The sequence below is a fragment of the Rissa tridactyla genome, chromosome 1 (genome assembly GCF_028500815.1).
Source record: "Rissa tridactyla isolate bRisTri1 chromosome 1, bRisTri1.patW.cur.20221130, whole genome shotgun sequence".
NCBI lineage: Eukaryota > Metazoa > Chordata > Aves > Charadriiformes > Laridae > Rissa > Rissa tridactyla.
In genome coordinates, this window is record NC_071466.1 from 1,839,425 (window position 1) to 1,858,925 (window position 19,501).

A 19,501-nucleotide genomic window follows, 5' to 3' on the forward strand; every position below is an offset into this window, starting at 1 on the left:
GGGTGGCATACAGTTAGCTGCCAGCCATGTAACTCATGCTATAAAGCAATTTCTTCACTGGGCTTCAATTATTGAAAGAACACAGAAAAGGAAACTGCACTAAAAGGAAAAAAATTCAGATTTGCTGGTGAAATTGAGTTGGGCTGGGGGGGAAAAATGAAAGGCTGACTTGGGGCTCCAACGCTCGTGTCTCTGCGCCCAGGGGCAGCGCTGTGGAATCAAGGAATCGGAATAATACAGGAGCACAAGACTACTGATGTCAGCAGAAGCTGCAATCTTTAAAGATGACCAGCATCTTTTAAATGATAAAATAAATAGGGATTATTTTTTTTTTTAACAGTAGAAGGGGAATTTTGAAAAGCACCTAAGCACTGTGAACTTACCCCAGATCCCACCCTCGGTTCAGATCTTTTGCCCTTGCTTCACTGCTCAGGTAACACACAGTAACACGCTTTTTCTGCTAACCTTGCACTGACAAAACAGACCATTTTAGGTTTTTTAACACGGACAATCTTAAAGAAGCTGGATTTGTAAAGGGTCATTTTTGTAAGACCAAGGCTTTGGTTTAAAAACACACAAAGAGGCTAAATTATAAAAAATCTAGAGGCTACATTAGTAGCACCTAGTGAGGTGCTAAACATCAACACCGATGACGCTATCAGGGCAAATGACAGAGACAGAAGTCACAGGACAGAAGAACGGGATTCAAACCAACCCTTCCAAAGGAGCATTTATAAATTGTTCCTCGGGAGTACAAATCACACACGTACGGTTTCAACTTCAGAAAGATTTCTATTTTAAGGAGCGGCTGCATATTTCAGAAGGATGAGGCGAAGGTGTTACTCAGCTCTGCGAGGACCTATTTTATTGTTCCAACACAAGCACGAGTCTGTCCCCACGGTGGTCTTCTCATACACGTAATCCCTTCAAGCTTGTCAAGGCTGTGAGTGCAAGTATCATCAGGTGACAAGTCTGAGCAGTTTCAGACACATTATTTTTAACTCAAACTACCATAAAAAAATCTGGTTTTTTCCTCCAACATGGTTTCACGAGCGCACACCCCCAGTTACAGCACACTGATGATGTTCTGAATCAAAGGAGGAGAGCAACAAACATGGGCTTAGAGTATTTGATGCCTTGTGCTCTCTCAACCCCATGCTTATGGGCTCCAGAGCATCCTCCTGACCGTCCGAAACACACAATGATTCCACCATGAGTCCTGGAAGGAGCTAAAACATCTGTCAACGTGCAAATCTTTAGCACGCAGAAAGCTTTTTAGGGCATTCATGATTGTTGCCACTCGTTAGAGATTAGATTCACAACCACTAAACACCCTCTTTAAGAGCAGAGGTAGAAAAAAGAAATCCCTTTCATTAAAGCGTAGTGACATTCGTCTGCAACAGGGTGGGTAGACAGTAGGGGAGATAAAACTTGATTCTCACTTTGCATACGCTTTTTCTGTAGTTTAGAAACCACGTTCCAGGTTCCTGGAGGGACTTTCCCTTCTCTAGCCTCCTTTCATGATGCAGTATTTGATGATCTGCAAAATTAAAATTACCTACAAACACAGCAAGTTATTGGCAGACGCTTTCTAGCTCCCACGCGAGACTCTACAGCCTCAGACCTGCCCAATTCGCTCTTTGGGCTACACAGCCCAGTTAAAACCGCCGCTTGCAGGGTCAGAAAGCGTTGCGGATCCATCCACACAACCTTCATCATCATCACCTGATACCTCGACTGCCATCGGCACCTTGAGGATTACCTTAACTAGTTTTCCTCCCTCTGCACCCAATTCAAGCAGAAACAAGACAATATATTTGCAGAACTCTGAATCTGCCAAGGGATAAAAATCCATGTCTTTGCAAAGCAAAATCCAGTTCCAGAATCTCTCATTTCATTATTTTATTGCATTTTATTGAAACAAACTGCAGTTTCACCAGTAAGATTCACACCTTGGGCAAATAATTCATTCTCTTTCCTTCTGTATTTTCCCCAATGAGCAGGAAACACACATTTTTAAATTCCAGTAATTCATGACCCATGCCAAGGACACACGAGCCTGAGGTGAATTATGGCCCATCATTGTATGCCTGGAAAGAGAAATCAGCCACTTTGTTCTCACCATGAAACAAGCAGAAGAGCCAACGTTTAGGTGAGGTAGCCAAACACCACAAGACAGTCCCTCCGTAGCGTACAGAGGTGTCTATGTAGATTTTAAGATGAAGCCTGAATGCCCAAGGTAAATAAGACCTAATGTTCCAACTACTCAACTTGAGAGGGAAAAATGTAGAAAGGAAGAACACGTAAAAATTAACGGAAGTCAGTCACCTAATTCATAAGCTGGTCCAAGCAGTAAGAACATGAACCAAAGTGCACTTGAATCAGAGTCTCACTGAATGGAATAGTAAGATTATTTTTAAAATAATTAAAAAAAAATAAAATCCACAAACAAAACCACACCGAACAATTTTTGGTTTTAAAATTCTCAAAATGAAAAATTGAAAATTGCATGCTTTTTTTACTAAAATGGCATTTTTTTCCTGCTTATGAAAGGAGTGAAAAAAGCAAGAAAAGAAGGATGAAAGTTTAAGTTACTTATGCCGATTGAAACCAGAAAGCGCTTTCCAAACAACAAAGAAGCAGCTGTTTCCCGAGGCAGTAAGTCAGCCAGCAGGGGAGAGCGAAGGAGACACAAGCCGATTAGGATGTACAGTGGCCGTTAACTCGTGGGCTGTTCCCAGCCCAACGCATGGATATCCCCACGTCCTTCTCCATACAGCACAGAAATGTTTACCCCAGGATCTGGACTTGGAGCAGCACCCTGAGCAATCAGCGGGAGCAGCTGGACCAGGCTGTTGCTTGCTCAGTTAAACCCTTTGTGATCCCCAAAGTTATAGTTACTCTTGCAGATTCCATTCCTTGCACTAACCCGGGACATTACCACACATCAATAAACACGTAAGAAGATAAAACGGTATTTCTAAAAACTTGACTGTAATTCACTTGATCATAAAACATTTTTGTTTCAAAAAATTCAAGGCCACTGTGCCATTATAAAGTACACAAGCAAGAGCGTATTTACAGCAGAGTACCAAAAACTGGAATTATTGGAAAAGAGACTGCCAACAGCTTTCAGTCAACAGGTTTCGGGCAGGTTCTACGTAGCTCTTCTTTTTCCCCAGGTGGTTCTTCTCTGGCCTTGTTCTCTACAGTCGCGTAAGAAATTACCTTGCTCAAGAGCATGAGAGGTTCAGATTGCGGAGCCTGAACACAAAACGCCATGTTTAACACAAGCCGAGGGAATGCCAGGAACTCTATTGGAAAGAAGATGCACAGGAGTGTATTAAGAGATAAAATTTCAGTGTTGGCTTTGCTTTGTTCCCAGAGGATGGGAGGAGACTGGGAACAGAAAAGGCCACCTGGTGTCTTAGGAAAACACTCAACTATCAGGCGTATCATCAAAGCTGGGGAAACTTTTCAACAGAATTGGAATTTTAAGAGTCTGGGGAAGAGAAGCCTTCCCCGAGTCTTTCTGAAACAGAGTTGTCCTTTAAACTGCAAAGAACCCTTTCTGAAGAAGGGCTCCAGTGTGAATGAAGCCAAAGCTGGAAGACGAGGGGACTGCCCCAGCCATTTATTAACGTCAAATATGCTGTCCCATGAATCAGGGCAGTTTGTCTGGTTTGGAAGCCTTACAGAAAGCCCGGTGCACCTGGCTGTCGAGCTCAGCATCAGGCTTTAGGCTGATCCAAGAGGATAGCTGCATTCGGTGTTTTGAATAGTTCGTCCCGCAAACAATTTTTTTTTTTTAAAAAAGGCTTTTATTGAAGAGCCATCAGCAAACAGATCATGCAGAATTTGAACAATACACAGAACGGGAGGGAGGAGGGAATCCACACAAGGCACAGCCCCAATTATTTGTCACTTCATAAGATCCAAGTGTCACATTTGCTCTTCAAGAGAATAGCTTCGAAAGCTTCCTGATTTGAAAAAGCGAAGTGTCTGGGGGGGATACACGCATATACACACACGTACAAAACATACGCAGAGTTTTCTTTGGTAACCATCATCACAGTGGCAGGTATTTCAGGATTAGGACAAACAGAGAAGGAAGAAATAAAACCCTGATGCAGATTGTGCACGCTCAGACAGTTCTCAGCAGAGTGAGTCCGGGCCCAGCCCCGACCGTTCAGCTCAGCGCAGAATGGAAAAGCCACCTAAGGCAGCTTTGATTAATAAGCTGCTAGAAAACTAACGCGGGGAAAAAAAAAAAAAGATATTAACTTATTTTCCAGCATTGATTCCAAAGGGTAAGGGCTGTTTAGTTTCTTTACGAATGGCACAGCCGGGTCTCCCGTGCCTTCCCTACCCCTCCACCAAATATCCCAGTAAGACTGTGATATTCTGCTGTTCCCCCACTATCTCCATGCCCCTGCCGTGACAGCTTACACCAGCTGAGGATGTCTGAAATTCACTCCCACTGAAGGCAGCGGGATTTTTATCATCAGCAGCGGTGCCATTTAATCCACTGCATGTGCCAGCAGTCAGGGCAACCACCTAGCGCAGCAAGGAAGGCATCAAGCCTAGAACAGAAATTCTTCACGTTACGGTAAAGTACAGCGTTTAAGAGCAGAAGAGGAAAGCAAGCCAGAGCAGGCAGCTCAATCTACGCACTTTGACTACAGCTTATTATCTGAGAATGCTCTCCATCCATCTGCCGCCCGCTCCTCTCATGGGCACGAGCAACGGTTAGCACTGCAACACAGGTGAGGAAGCAGGAGTGAAATGCTCAGGTGACCGTGCGATAAGGCCTGGCTCTGCTCCCAGCAAAGCCAACAGAGGTATAATGGCCATAGTCGTCGTAGTACCACTTCAGTGGCTGTGCCTGGCCTTTTCAATCCACTGCTTCATGTAGCAGATCTCCAAGGCTCGAGCTTGCTGCACAGATTTGGGGTCCCCAGGGTTGCGGCTGCGCAGGTCCAGGTGATGGGCTCCATCTGGGATGACGATTGCCACGAGGGAATCGGTGATGTTCTGGGTCACCCCACCTGCAGACCACGGGTCCAGGCCACCGTTGCTGTAAGGGAAGAACACCTCATCAGGGTAGGTCTGCACGGCAGCCAGCGGTGGGCCTGCAGCTCACACCAACATATCCACGTTGACTTTCTGCCAGTTTTGCATATATGTGTACAGACAGAAACAGACCTCAGCTCTGTCTCAATGTCGAGCCCACTCCTCTGCTGAGAGGAGTCTTCTCAACAGAGGCATGGAGCTATCAGCAGCTTAAGCAAGGCTATGCTTCCGTCATTAATTATCTGCTAATTCAAATAACCTATAATAGTGCCTCAGCCTCTGGAGATAGATCTGCTGCCACCTGTCATTGTCATAAAAGGTTCCCCTGTGCTAAGATACATCCAAATTCCCAAATCAAAGCACTTTGCTTTTCTTCTTCACAGTCTGCCATAAACTAATAACCAACCGGACCCTTTAGAGCTGAATTTTCAGGAAGTTCTACCCTTTGCTGTCTCAGCTGGGTGCCAACCTGATTTTGCAAAGAAATGCTTGTACCTCCCGTTAGTCCCCTTATTTCTAATAACCACCATATTAAAGCTTTTATCCCTCAAAAATGTCTACAATGCCTCTTCCTCTGTGACAGGACAACGCAATGCAATTTACTTCCCCTCCTTCCTCACCTCCAGTCAATGAAAGGGTTCCTCGCACTGTGGATCTGACTCCAAGTAATACCTGGTCCATGGAGCAAGCCAATGGCTCAACAGGAATGAGATTTTTCCATCTCTCAATCCTAGCTTCAGACTTCACCCAGTGATCCCTACTACCTCTTATTTTCCTTTACCACAATATTCTTCCCACACGTGGTCCGTCCTCGTGCAGAACGAATGCAACATCCATATACTTATGGAACTACACAAATCCAGATCTGCTCCTCACGTAAAACGCTGGACCTACCCACAAAAAGAAACATCAGAGATGGACTGTTCTAAGTCAGTGTAAATTTCTAGGAGGTTCTAAGAAATTAAAACATCCTCGGACATTGAGATATGCAGCTAGAAGAACACCACAACGGCAGCACGAGAAAATAACAGAAAGAAATAATGAATAAAAAAAGAGTTCTGTAGAAATAACTGAGAATAAAAACCTGATGGGGTCTGAACTAACACTTTCTTTGGTTTTGCATTGAAAAAAAACCAACCCAAGTATCTTGAATCTCTGTAGTTCTTTATTTTCAATGGTGCTAAATATGACTTAGGAGAAGAGAAACATTTTGTATCTGCAAAACAAGAAGCACACAGGGCTGACCAATAAGCAAAGCGCATTTGATTTAAAAGGTCGCCTGAATCGGCAGAGCACCTTGGCAACAGGGGGATGAGTTGCTGAGAGACCCAAGATGTACATGAACTTGGATCTTTTGGTCCCAGTCATGTGGAAACTAAGCATGGCACAAGAAAACGACACTGACTCTGGCTTTTCTGGGTGCTTCTGGCCGAGCCCTCTGCAGCTCCTGCCAAACGACGGCACCAGAGGCACTGACGCAGTTTGGGAAGTGGCACTTGCTGAGAGGAGGGGGCGATGGAGGGGTCACCACTAAATAATTGTAAATCTTAACAGAGTTTTACAGAATAAGATAATTCAGTACCAACTGGAATAGATTATTTATGTGTTAAAACTAAGCCTGCGTGTAAGTACTCAGTTGCCCATCTTATAGGAGTTTCCCCGATGTAAACAGAAGCAGTAAAAGGAAAGACAGAATAAAGGGGTCAGCCATTCCTTTCCAGCTGTGGCCAGGCAAGTAGAGCTTCAGAAAAAAAAAAAAAACAAAAACCAACTAATGCAAAATATCATCATGCTAGTCCTGTTTTCAAGTCATCACGTTTCCTTGACAGCATAAATAGGGTCCCAGAGCAAACAGTTCCCTCCCTATCGTCTCTTCAGAGCCTCCTCAGCCCTCCAGCCCTGCCCAGAACAAGGAGAGGTTCTGCACAATCTCAGCAGCACTGTCCCTGCATCCTTTTTTAACACACCCACTCTCCACAACTGCCAACTTTCCCTTTATTAACTTTGTTCTCGCACCTTTTCTCTTCAGCCAGGCATTGTTCTGCTTTCTCTTCTTTTCCTCCATTCCCTTCTTTTACGGTAACAATCCCCCCCCTTCTGCACATCGGTATCTCTCAAAACAGCGCCTTCACCTTCTGCCTCTGCCCTGCCAGTGCAGAACTGGAAAGGTGAGTGCCCTAACTTAGAAGCACACAACCTAGGGGTGTGTGATCCATCCAGACTGAAAAATATCAGGTTTTAGACTGTGCACACCAGATTTTGTACTGTCTGATAGAACCTGGGCTGATTTTGACGACCACAGGATGCTGATGATGAGACACTGCCAACTGCTACGAGCTCTCTGCCACCACATGTATACGAACAGCATTAAAACGCCGTTCCCACCACTGTGAGGCACTTGCACACCAAGCACACGGCATGTTCCAGTAAGAGTATCAGGAGTGGAAATTGCTGGAAGACAAAGGGTTCTGAAAACCCCACCTTCCTCAAATGAGTGTTTTAATAAAGATGCGCTGCCCAGGACAGGCAAGTAATATCTGCCTACAGCCTAAGTAACCGCTCACACACTCCATTCCTCCAAGAAGGTACCGAAGTGGCACTGGAGATTCCTGCGTCGGTATCATACAACACATACCAGACGGTGTGACTGCAGAGTGACGCACTGCTCGGAGAGGGAGAAGCGGCAGCACCAGTTTAAGCATCCAGACCAAGTCCCACTGCGGCTGGGTAAATCCACCCCACCGTGGCTCTGGTTAGATGGAGTATCCTTTCCTTCCTGCACTACACTGTTGTGCAAGTTGCCTGACACTTGAAACGCAGTGCTTTTTACCCCACAGGGAGCCACATCCCCGGGTAAACACAGGGATATTTTTTGTAAAGCACTCCGTATTGTTCGAGGATAAAAGGCTCTTATATAAAATGTACAGTGTTGACAATGTATTTGTTTGAAGAGAAACAACCCAGCTTGAGATCCAAAGCTTTGTGTGTACAGCACTACTTCTTCATTCATTTGGTTGCTTTCAAGCTTTTCTCATTTCAAGCTCCTTCAGCTGGCATAAATTCTTAACCACTTCGATTTGTTTGCTTGTCTATCGCTTACAAAGCGGATTTCTACTGCACAGAGCTGTGAAGCCTTGGAAATAAGCATCACTGCAGAAATTAAGTTAAACCAACACAATTTTTTTTTTTTTATTAAAAAGTTTTCCCAAAAAGGGTGGAATTTCTCACTCTAGAGCAGACATCCTGCTGGGACAGAAACAGCAAGAGACAAACAAAAGGAAAGCAACAGGCCTTTGGAGCCAAACAGACCAACACTAACAGCTGAAATCCAGAGAATAATCCCCAATTCAAGTGACTTTCTACTTTTAAAATACATACCTATTTACCAAATCCAACAGGCTAATCTTGAGTGTTGTTTAAAAAAGTGGCAGGGTTTGGTTTTTTTTTTGTTGTTTTTTGCTTTTTTTTTGAAGAGGCCTTGCACAATTTTAACCAGAGCACAGAGGAATACACATCCAGGAGCTGCCCGCAGCGGGTAACGAGCAGATCAAGTCAGAACTCCCGAAGCATCGGCTTCAGTGGGTTTATTAAATGCCTCCCCACCACGTAACGACCTGATGAACAGCCAGTACTTCGCTGTTCAAAATTCTGTATCACCTCACAGAAGCACAGCTACATGAACCTCCCTTTAAAGAAAGGGGAGTTTAATCTTCAAAATAAGAAAAGTGAAGGCTGGGTAGAAAGCAAGCAACATGCGCTAGTTTTTGCACTAGACTAAAACATTTCTTTCTTTTTGTGTCCATATACAAAGGTGTTTCAGACAAACTTCTGCTGTGTTACCAGTATGCCTTCTTGCTAGAATGGAAACATCTCTCTGGATTTGCGTCTTACACAAGTTTGTTGAAACTTGCCTAATTACCACTAAAAGAAAAGGGCAATTGGCAGTGACAGGAAAGCTCCCCACGTTACTTCTCTCTTTTTTCTGTATCAAAGGGAAAAAGGAATGTCACGCCAGCCCCTCCACAAGGCTATCACCCAGAGCAACAATTCTAGTGATCGAGATCCTGTGTTAGCTAGAGCTTGTTTAGACTTTCCTTTATGTGAAAGAGACACTGCTTTGGCTTCAGAAAAGCCGGACGGATTTACCAGCATGGGAAACCTGGACCTTGGCCACAAGATAAGAAGGAACCCACATGGAAAGAAAATTACATTTGGCAGAATCCCAACCCAGATTCTTCTTTTAGAGTCACACAGGCAGTGACAGAACAGTTGGCTGCTTTGGCCACTGCACATTGACCGTTTTACTCTCAAGAGCAACACAAAGCATGCCCATCATTTATTCAGCTGGAGAGTTGCAGACAGATCCTTTTGCTACTTAGGCCAGGCTCTCCGCACTAACCACCCAAGCTGATGGAAGACTCCACTCTAGAAGCTGAAACAAGGCTCACCTGAAGACGATGTTGCTGTGTGAACTGATGTTTTTCCCTCCATACATAGAAAGAATCCAAGAGGGGCGAGGCCTCACCCCCCACAGCCTGTAACACTCTTCTGAAAGTGCTTCAAAGTCCCATTTCTGAGGCTCGAACATGTCATTGACCCCATCCGTGCACATGGGCATCACCATCTCGGTGCAAGCCTGAAAGAAAGAGCAGGGCAACAAGATGTATTCCCAGGAGACTGTCCAACAGCTGTTAGTGCAGTATTTCAATAAAAGAGCTCACACAGCATTTGTTCCTGATACAGGCCAGGCTGCCGTTGGCCACCTGGGCACACTGCTGGCTCATATTCAGCCGGCTGTTGACCAACACCCCCAGGTCCTTTTCCACCAGGCAGCTCTCCAGCCACTCTGCCCCAAGCCTGTAGCGTCCACGGGGTTGGTGTGACCCAAGTGCAGGACCCGGCACTTGGCCTTGTTGAACCTCATACCATTGGTCTCAGCCCATCGATCCAGCCTGTCCAGATCCCTCTGCAAAGCCTTCCTACCCTCAAGCAGATCAACACTCCTGTCCAACTTGGTGTCATCTGCAAACTTACTGAAGTACACTCAATCCCCTCATCCAGATTATTTATGAAGATATTAAAGAGAACCAGACCCAGCTCTGAGCCCTGAGGAACACCACTTGTGACCAGCCACCAAGTGGATTTAATTCCATTCACCACCGCTCTCTGGGCCCGGGTCTCCAGCCAGTTTTTACCCAGCAAATAATACACCCATCCAAGCCACGAGCAGCCAGTTTCTCCAGAAGAGTGCTGTAGGAAATGGTGTCAAAGGCTTTACTCCAGTCTAGGTAGACAACACCCACAGCCTTTCCCTTGTCCACTAAGCTCATCACCTTTCTCACAGAAAGAGATCAGGCTGGTCAAGCAGGACCTGCCTTTCAAGAACCCTTGTTGACTGGGCCTGATCTCCTGGTTGTCCTGTACATGCCATGTCATGGCACTCAAGATGACCTGCTCTAAAACCTGCTCTAAAAAAATGACCTTCCTCAGCACAAAGGTCAGACTGACAGGCCTGCAGTTCCCCAGATCCTCTTTCTGGCCGTTCTTGTAGATACCAAGCAAAAGCTTCATCTTTCACACAAACTATTCTTTGACACCTTAGTGATACTAACTAAAAAAGAAAAAAATATATCCTGGAAGCAACACAGATTAATTGCCATGGTGGGGGCTAACTCACAATCTGTTCTACTTGCCCCCTTTCCCACATGCCTTCAGAAACAGGCAGGGAAAACACTGCAGAGTTGTTTTGAGGAGCCCAGCTGCCATATTCTTTGTCACCCATATGGTGTCTCCCTCCTTTCTCGGAGGAGAACTTATAAAGCCCGCATTATCTCCTGGGACTGCGCAGAACAAATACATGGGAGACAGTAGCCAAGAGCAGATGGTCGCAACCTGAACATCAAATTCTTAACACCTTGCTTCTGGAAGCAGCTGCTCTGCTCTTCAGAAGAGACTGTATATAACAGTGTTGCATGTGCTTAGTAATGCCCTGCACCCCTTACCACAGGGATCTGTATTTTTATTACCTACTTGGTGAGAAAGGTTGGGTCTCGGTGAGCTACAGGATAAACAGCTTTAGTTGAAAGAAATCAGTATCAACACATCCTGACATTTTCATGTACAAATTGAGGTGGACAGCTGGGATGGGGGGATTAGAGACCAAGAAGATAGTTTTCCAGTCTGTATGAAGAGCTGAAACTCAACAATTAGCTAGATAACGAAGAGACAACGTAAACCTCCTGGGAAAGCTACTTCTTTTCTTCCTCACCCTCCCCACTACAATCACACTTGCTTCATGATTACATTTATCATCAGTACCTCAATCACATCTGGTGCAATATATTGACAGCTAAATGACCTGACAATTCTCATCAGCTCTAGCTCAAAAAACCCTCACCCATTTGCAATTTAGAAAAGAGCGCATAGGAAAAAAAACTCTTAGAAAAGAGTGTGTACCTGATAGTACCAACCCAACTGGCCCAGATTCTTTGTTGCAGTCTCAGAGGTGTCTAAGCATGAGGCTTCTCCTGAATAATTGTAGTATAAATTTACTGCCTGGAAAACGTTCTGCAGCAACAGTTTGTCAGAAAGACGGGGATCCTTCAAGAACTTGCAGACTTCCTGCAACGAATAGAGAAGGGGGAGTCTAAATTTATAAGAAATAAAGATTAATACATAATACCTGATAGGATATAAATTTCTTTTCAAGGTACAGTCAGACCACTTCCAGAAAGCTTCTTTTATGCAGTGATATACCCTGGGCATTATCACAAAAAGCAGTATTCCATTCGCGTAGTGCATGACACTATCACAGAACGATAGGGGTTAGAAGGGACCTTCAGAGATCATCGAGTCCAAACCCCCTGCCAAAGCAGGGTCACCCAGAGCAGGCTGGACGTATCCAGGCAGCTTTTAAATATCTCCAGAGAAGGAGACTCCACAACCTCTCAGGGCAGCCTGTGCCAGGGCTCTGCCACCCTCAAAGTAAAGCAGTTTGTCCTCGTGTTCAGATGGAATTTCCTGTGCTCCGGTTTGTGCCCGTGGCCCCTTGCCCTGTTGCTGGGCACCACTGAGAAGAGTCTGGCCCCATCCTCCTGACACCCGCCCTTTAGATATTGATAAGCATTGATGTGGTCCCCTCTCAGTCTTCTCTTCTCCAGGCTACTGTGAGGAACCTGAAACTTTACATTTCCTGATTAAAACTTTAAAAACAGTGCGACCTTCATATTTCATTCACCAAGCTTTTCAATCCATTTCCCATTCTTTAAATACTTATAAAGAGCATTTAGCTCCTCTAATGAAAGATAACACATGCAAATATATAACAAAGAAGCTCCAGATATAGATTGGAGTTCCCTGCAGTCTGCCGTAGTACAAAAGGAAACATCCATGTAAGGAAAGCTCTCATTTTTGTACAGCAGCATTGCAAAATTCTTAGTTCTTTGTGTTTGGAAAATATGAGGTGGAACAAAGCACTCTTTCACCAATGAAAAATTAAGAGCAATCTCGGGTAGAGTTTAATTCAAAATCTCAACCTAGGACACAACTCGTACAACCAGTACATCAGTTCCATACATATATAGCAGTTACTCAAATACATTTTTCCCTGCTTTCTCACCCTCAGTGTCAGATTAGAGATTCTGTTCCAGAAAAAAGTATCTGAACAGCTTAAATAACTCGATTTCATACATTAGCATTTTCTATTGTAGGTTTATACCTCAGTCAAACAGACATAGTGGGGACAGTGGTGAACATGAGCACACCTCTTAAGTTGCGTCAGACTGATAACAAAGCAGAAATAATTTTCAAGGAATTCATACTGCCCTTTGCAGACATACACATAGGACAGATTAATGTCCCTCCCCCTCTTCCATCAGGCAGTTCTACCCAAGGGAAATTCTTTATTTTATATCTAACCACTGTTTAGCCAAAAATCCTAGTATTTTATCTAGCTTACCTGCCATACACAGTAACCCAAAGCCACGCAGGGAAATTCAGCCACGGTCTTAAAAGAATAAAAACACTCCAAGAAAACAGAAATCTTGGAGAAAGCACTGAGATAAACAGAACTGCACAAGTGAAGGTCTGCAAGTGTGAAGAGGTTCTGCTTTGAAAAGTGACCAACCCTGCAAGGAATAAATTTGTGGGGATGCACATTTCCTCCCTCACCAATTCTCCCACATCAAAAAGGACGTAGGCTCAAAACTTTCTCTTTAATTGCAAGCCCTGCCAGCTAAGCCTGGCATTAGAAGTTCTAATTCCATGTGCTTTTTGTGCAACATTCTGCTCCTCCGAACAACTCTGCAGGACAGCTGAGTTTTTTCAGTAACCCCTGGCACTTTTCTTCTGGGCTCTTGATGCAAACTATTAGCCCTACAAGTGGCAGTTAGTCAACAAAGCAGTAGATGCACAAGAAGATATTGCCCTGGTTCTCTTTTCAGCCATGTTGGTTCTACAGAGCGAAAAATAAAGGAAAAGGTGCAGGCTAGGAGAGAGAGAGAATTAGTTAAACCAAACGGTCAGTTCTACAAGACATTTGTTCTCGATTACCTTTATAGGCCAAGCTGGCAGAGGCTGCAAGAAGTCAGCTTTATAGGGATAGTTCACCATAGCCAAGTTTATCCATGTTTCACTCAGCCAATTTTTCAATATAGCAGCATCCTGAAGATTTTTTAATGGGCTGCACAAATGAAACGTGCTGGAAAGCCACTGTAAACCTGCATCTTTAATAACAAAAAAAAAAAATATTTAATGTATTGCACCATTAACACATAGATCAGTTGTGCTGTTGCTAAAAAATATTTTTCCTCAGCATAACTAATGTGGTGAAATTATTCCACATACAGCAAGCATAGCAGATCAAGTTTTAGACAGCGCCTCTAAGGGAAGAGGAATACAATCTGCATACTTCAGCATATGGGTATGTCACAGCTAAGATAATGTTATCTAAAAAAGCAAAGACAGATTTACAAGACATTTGGCATTTTTTTGATAGGAAGTACCATCAGGGCACGCTTCTTCCAACAAAAGGAAAACTTCAAACCAGGTATCTCACAGTGCAAGGACTATTAATATAGATAGATCTCTTGGGACTCTGCCAGCATTTCCTTTCATTATTTCATCTGGTCTAGAACTCATCCATCTGGAATTCATCACTTTAGTTAGCTAACTCCTCATACCAGACTTTCTCTTTAGGACACTGAACTGAAGTAACTATTTATTTTAAAAAAAACTGAATTCCTTTGCTGTACAGCAACCTCATCTGATATAGAATCATAGAATCATTTAGGTTGGAAAAGACCCTTAAGATCATCGAGTCCAACCATTAACCTAACACTGACAAACCCACCGCTAAGCCGTGTCCCTCAGCACCACATCTACACGTCTTTTAAATACCTCCAGGGATGGCGACTCCACCACTGCCCTGGGCAGCCTGGTCCAATGCTTGACAACCCTTTCGGTGAAGAAATTTTTCCTAATATCCATCCTAAACCTCCCCTGGCACAACCTGAGGCTGTTTCCTCTTGTCCTATCGCTTGTTACCTGGGAAAAGAGACCAACACCCACCTCGTTACAGCATCCTTTCAGGTAGTTACAGAATCATTTAGGTTGGAAAAGACTCTTAAGATGATTGAGTCCAACTCAGTCCTCAGTCCCTAGCATTGAATCCATAAAGACTGAAGTGATTTTCCATACCTGATTGCCTCAGTTAGTATTCAAACTTTTTTTTTTAGAGTAACTACTACCTGGCCTACTTTGTCAGAAAGGAATACAAGCCTTGAGGTTCTGACCTGGAGGCGGCTCCTGTCTGACCTTAGGGATGTTTTGGACCTGGATTCTGAATCACACCAAGTGTGAACTAAGCTTGTGATCCAACAAAACAGACATTTAAAAAATAATGCTAAGCTCATTTGGCAGTTTTCGGTACTAAGAATATAGTTTGAAAAAAAAAAAATCAATACATATATAGGTGAAAGCCATACATAAACTTGCTGATTTTATGAAGTCATAACACAATCCTGAACATTATGACCCTTTGAAAAACTATTGGTGAGGTCTCACCTGTTGAGGAAAGGTGGTTAATGGCATTCCAAGAATTCCGGATGCTTTCTGAGCAGCCTGTCCCACTCTTTTTGAAATCATTAGTCACTATGCTGAAATAAGTGCCACACGGAACCAAATCACCAAACTGCCAGATAGGGGCAGAGGCTGCCAGAGCTCTGCAAAGGGACATAGAAAGATTGTTTGGAAAAACCGCATGTGTGCTAAACCCTGCAAAGTGAACTCCCGTCCTCTGGTCAATACCCTCCCCGCAGCCACTATCTAAGTAACATTTCTAATTCAGCTTGGACACTGAGTCATAGTGAACCTTGCAAAACTATTCCATAGGTCCGCATGCAAAGGCTGTTGAAGGTTTTAAGTCTTGGACCCTAGTACAAAGATATCAGTAAATACATAAAGTAGAAATTCAGACTTGCTTACTTTATTATTTTTCACTCTCATCTAGCACCTAGGTCCTTCTCACTAAGCATTGTGCAAACTCAGCTGAAGAGAGCCCCTGTCCACAAAAATCTACACTTTTAGCATACAAAGGTAGGGGAATGACTAATCTTGTTTCCCAGAGGAGAACTAAGGCATTCAAGAGATTAAAGACCTGCCTGAAGTCACCAGGAAGCCTAGTGACCCTAAAAATATTAGGTGCAAAGTCAGTGTTCATAGTAATTGTTTTTACAAAACTAACAGGTAGCCCTGAAAATAGGCACCATCCAGTACCTGCTGACCTACAGCTGTCTTTAGTAGGCAAACAGGGCCTCTTCCCAAATTCAAGGTAGCTTAATTCCTTCTCCCGTTAGCAAAAAACTCAAACCAGCCTAAATTATGGTATTTCACCCAATGCTGTAATATTTATAGCACAGAAGGAACAAATGCCGGCTGTGTCTGAGCAGGATGAGTACACTCACCCAACTACCACATGGGGGTACTTCATCCTAAACCAGGCTGCAAGCATTCCTCCATAAGATCCTCCTATAGCTATGACAGGACTGTAACGGGCTCCTGCAATGGTCGTCTTCAAGTACTCAATCAGTACTGCGAAGTCTGCCAGAGCTTGTTCTGATGTCAGGTAATTCAGATGCTTGGAATCCTGGGACAAAGAGAGCAGGTGACATACAGCACAGACGTGATTTCCAGCAGCAGTCTTTCTATTCACCACAGCAGCTGTCAAGTGCTAAATCGGTGCCTGATAACAAGCTCAGATGGTTTTTTTAATCCTAGAATTGACAGTTACAAAACCAGGATAGTTGTGTACTTATAGCACATCTAAATCTTACTCGGGCTAACAGTCATTGCACTGGCAAGCACTACAATAAGCAGAATTATGCTTGTACAGAACACGTTTAAAGAAGACAAAAGACACTTACGCTGAAAGACTCATTCCCAAAGGGCAAAGATTCTCCATAATATCTATGTTCAGCAAATACTAACATTGCATTAAGTTCTTCAGCCACATCCCACATAAAACCCTGATGGGAAGAAAACAGACACTGAAATAAATTGAATCAACTATTTTCAAAGTTTCTACTTTCAGTCTAGTGTATTCCAACTCTTATTCGTTGATTAGAAAGATATACTATCAAAATACAACTACAAAGACAGAGTGCAAATTTGGTTTTAAAATATCACTAAAGTAGGAAAACACAAAAAACAGATCTCCACCCAGAGACAGGGTCATGTGCAAAGAAAATATGAATATTTTAATGCTGCAAAATATTAAGCAGTATTGTTTTGTGGGTACACACAGGCAGTCCTGCCAGAACTCCTATGGCACAGGCTTATTCCATAGGAAATAAAAAACTCTACAGGAAAAAAGCATGCATTTGAGTTATGACTACATTACAGAAAACACAGAATTTGTCTGGCAATCAGCAATAACCTAGAGCATTGCAATACACTTATGTTCAACTAATAAATAATTACGGCTTCTTATCGCTTGTTGCCAGCAGCTTGTTACCACCAGTTATGGAAAGAGGCAGACAGAGATCACCTGCTGACAGAACAAAGTGTGTAAGCATTCCTTGGTTGCTCTGAGCCCAGCACATGCCACCTCCTGTTGTGTTACTGGACTTTGTATTGAAGTGGCTGAAAAATGCCCACACGCGCCACTCTGCATTCGTATCAGTCGGGGAAGTAAGCTTCCACAGGTCTTCTCAAAGAACGAGAATGATCTGTCTTTGATTTCCAGCCCCCTTCATTTCACTTCATATTTTTCTTACAGAGGAAAAAACATAATCAAAACCTCTCATTTTACTTGGGGAATCTAAAGTACTGGGATAGGTGTAATTTGGTCCAAAACTCTGCATTCTTACTTTGAGGCACCTTAAACTGTTTCCTCTAGAAACTTTCTTCACAACTCAAGGAAGTTAATACAAGTGTATTCCTCTGATTTCTATGAGCTTCGAACAGGACCCTGAATCCCCTAAAACTTTCTCTGTGCTTTTTTTCAGCTTCCTCTTCCTCCTATAACAATCACAATAACCATTACAAAGTTCTCTAAGTGATATTCTGACACTGTCTCCTTGTTCCTCCTTTTTTTTCACTACTGCAAAGGAGGACTGTAATTCAAGAATCTACGTACCGTATTGTTGCAGAACCACGTGATGTCTCCTTCATTGCCTGTATAAAACAGTATTGGCCCATTATCTTTCTTCCAGTGCTGATCTGCTACTAGATACCGCTGCCAGAACGTAAGATTTTCATCAAATCCAAAGTGATCAATCTGTAAGAACAAGGAAATACAACATGTTCAGAAAGCTAAAATTGACTATGGAGTCCACTGCAAGTGCTGAGTCCCTTTTGCAGACAAAAAATAAAGAAAAGTAAAAAGGTTTTACTGAGAAAAAAAACATGACACTGAAGTGATTTATATTCCTAGATTCCCAATACAGCAAAGTTCTTCTGCTTTACAAAGGTAACCAGCCAAAATTACAGGTGTATATGCTGAAGGAGAAATGTTATTTTCAGCTATTAAAAAAAAATAAAAATCCATGCCCTTATAGTATCGCACTTAACATGAGATATTTTGAATTAGGAAATCAGACAAATCTGCCGAGGGGTCACAAAGTATCTGATATAATAAAACTGCACCAACAAGTAAGGAGAGTCACTGACCCTCAATGTTTTGAGTCTTAGGAAGATTCCTTACAAACCTTATCCCCTATTAAAAAAAAAAAACCACCCCAAAAAAACCCACCAACAAAAAGCCCCACCTTTTCTCTTCCCCTTTTGGCATAAGATTGAAGTTTAAACAGATTCTTGTGAGAAAGTGGTTTTCAGGGTTATTTTTTTTATTATTCTTAGAAAATACTAGTTCTCTGTAGTTCTCGTGCTATTAACATATTTTTCAGAGTTTTATGGAGTGCTGCTTTTCTTCTTCACTAACTCACACACCCTCCCCAGTTCTTTCCAGTGCCCTACAAATATCGCAAGCCTATACATACCACTTAACCCAACCCCCCCAGCGTTAGCTTTGTTCCCTCATTAGAAATTTAATTTCAATTCCTAAGGTCAGTATTTCAGCTTTTATTGACACTGCTTTGTACGCACTATTCCCCTTGACTCTTTCCCAACCATTCATCCATACTGGAAAGTTTATCAATTGCTTTTACAAGGGAAATCCCTGCATGGGCATAATTTTAATCTAGAATACCCATGCAGGCTTTTACTATAAAAAAATTTAAAAATTAATCAAAACACAGAACTACTCTCAAAGAGCTATGCTGCTTAATTACCACATATTCACAAATCATCGCTACTTTTATTCATCAGCTGGAGATGACCCGTAGCTTCCCAATTTTGACTTCCATCAGCACAAAGCATCATCTTTTCCCTTCATATTGTTTCTTGCTGGTGGTAACAGCCTGACATCTGCTGGCTTGAACATCTCCGCTCACCCATCTGCTTTTACACCAATAACTCTGCCGAAGCCCTCGGCTGCTCCAGGACCCAGCCTTTCCCATCTCCGGTTTTGAGAACATCTGCAGGTTACTGTTAAAAAGCAGCAAGTCGCACACAGACGCAAGCACTGGCTGCTAATGCAGCGCCCTACCTGCTAGGCAGATTCCTCCAGGCAGCTCAGGAACGCCTAACTCTGGACCTGCAGGATCCAGCTACTCCACACCACGGACGTGTGTTTGGTTTGGGCCAAAGAGCACAGGAAGGAACAGCTGGAGGTCTGTGCATGGTCTTGACAGAGATAAGAGACAAGGTCTTTGCCCCAAATGACCTAACTTCAGTGACTACTTCCAGACCTAAATAAAACTAATTTATGTATGTCCGACAGTTTTGCTCAGTGGGACCATTTATTACTTACTCGTAATTACATGGCGATGTCATCACGCACATGCTTAAAGGCTGTTTCACTGAATTCAAG

At 43.2% G+C, this 19,501-nt stretch overlaps 1 protein-coding gene across 3 annotated transcripts in view; it reads right to left on the reverse strand.

Annotated features, from left to right (window-relative positions):
* Positions 1-3,798: 3,798 nt before the first annotated feature.
* Positions 3,799-19,501, reverse strand: part of PRCP (prolylcarboxypeptidase) — a 30,706-nt gene continuing 15,003 nt past the window's right edge. The window contains exons 1-9 of one of the 3 annotated variants that reach the window (XM_054213118.1): positions 19,178-19,314; positions 17,708-17,848; positions 16,494-16,595; positions 16,035-16,216; positions 15,136-15,293; positions 13,624-13,796; positions 11,530-11,694; positions 9,522-9,709; positions 3,799-5,077 (exon numbers count right to left, since the gene is read on the reverse strand). In XM_054213118.1, coding sequence (XP_054069093.1) covers positions 4,873-5,077; positions 9,522-9,709; positions 11,530-11,694; positions 13,624-13,796; positions 15,136-15,293; positions 16,035-16,216; positions 16,494-16,589 — 1,167 coding nt within the window. In that variant the 5' untranslated portion in view covers positions 16,590-16,595; positions 17,708-17,848; positions 19,178-19,314 and the 3' untranslated portion in view covers positions 3,799-4,872. Of the gene's footprint in view, positions 5,078-5,110; positions 5,964-9,521; positions 9,710-11,529; positions 11,695-13,623; positions 13,797-15,135; positions 15,294-16,034; positions 16,217-16,493; positions 16,596-17,707; positions 17,849-19,177; positions 19,315-19,501 lie in introns of those variants that run through there. The other 2 variants (XM_054213101.1, XM_054213109.1) reach the window with 2 other exon arrangements.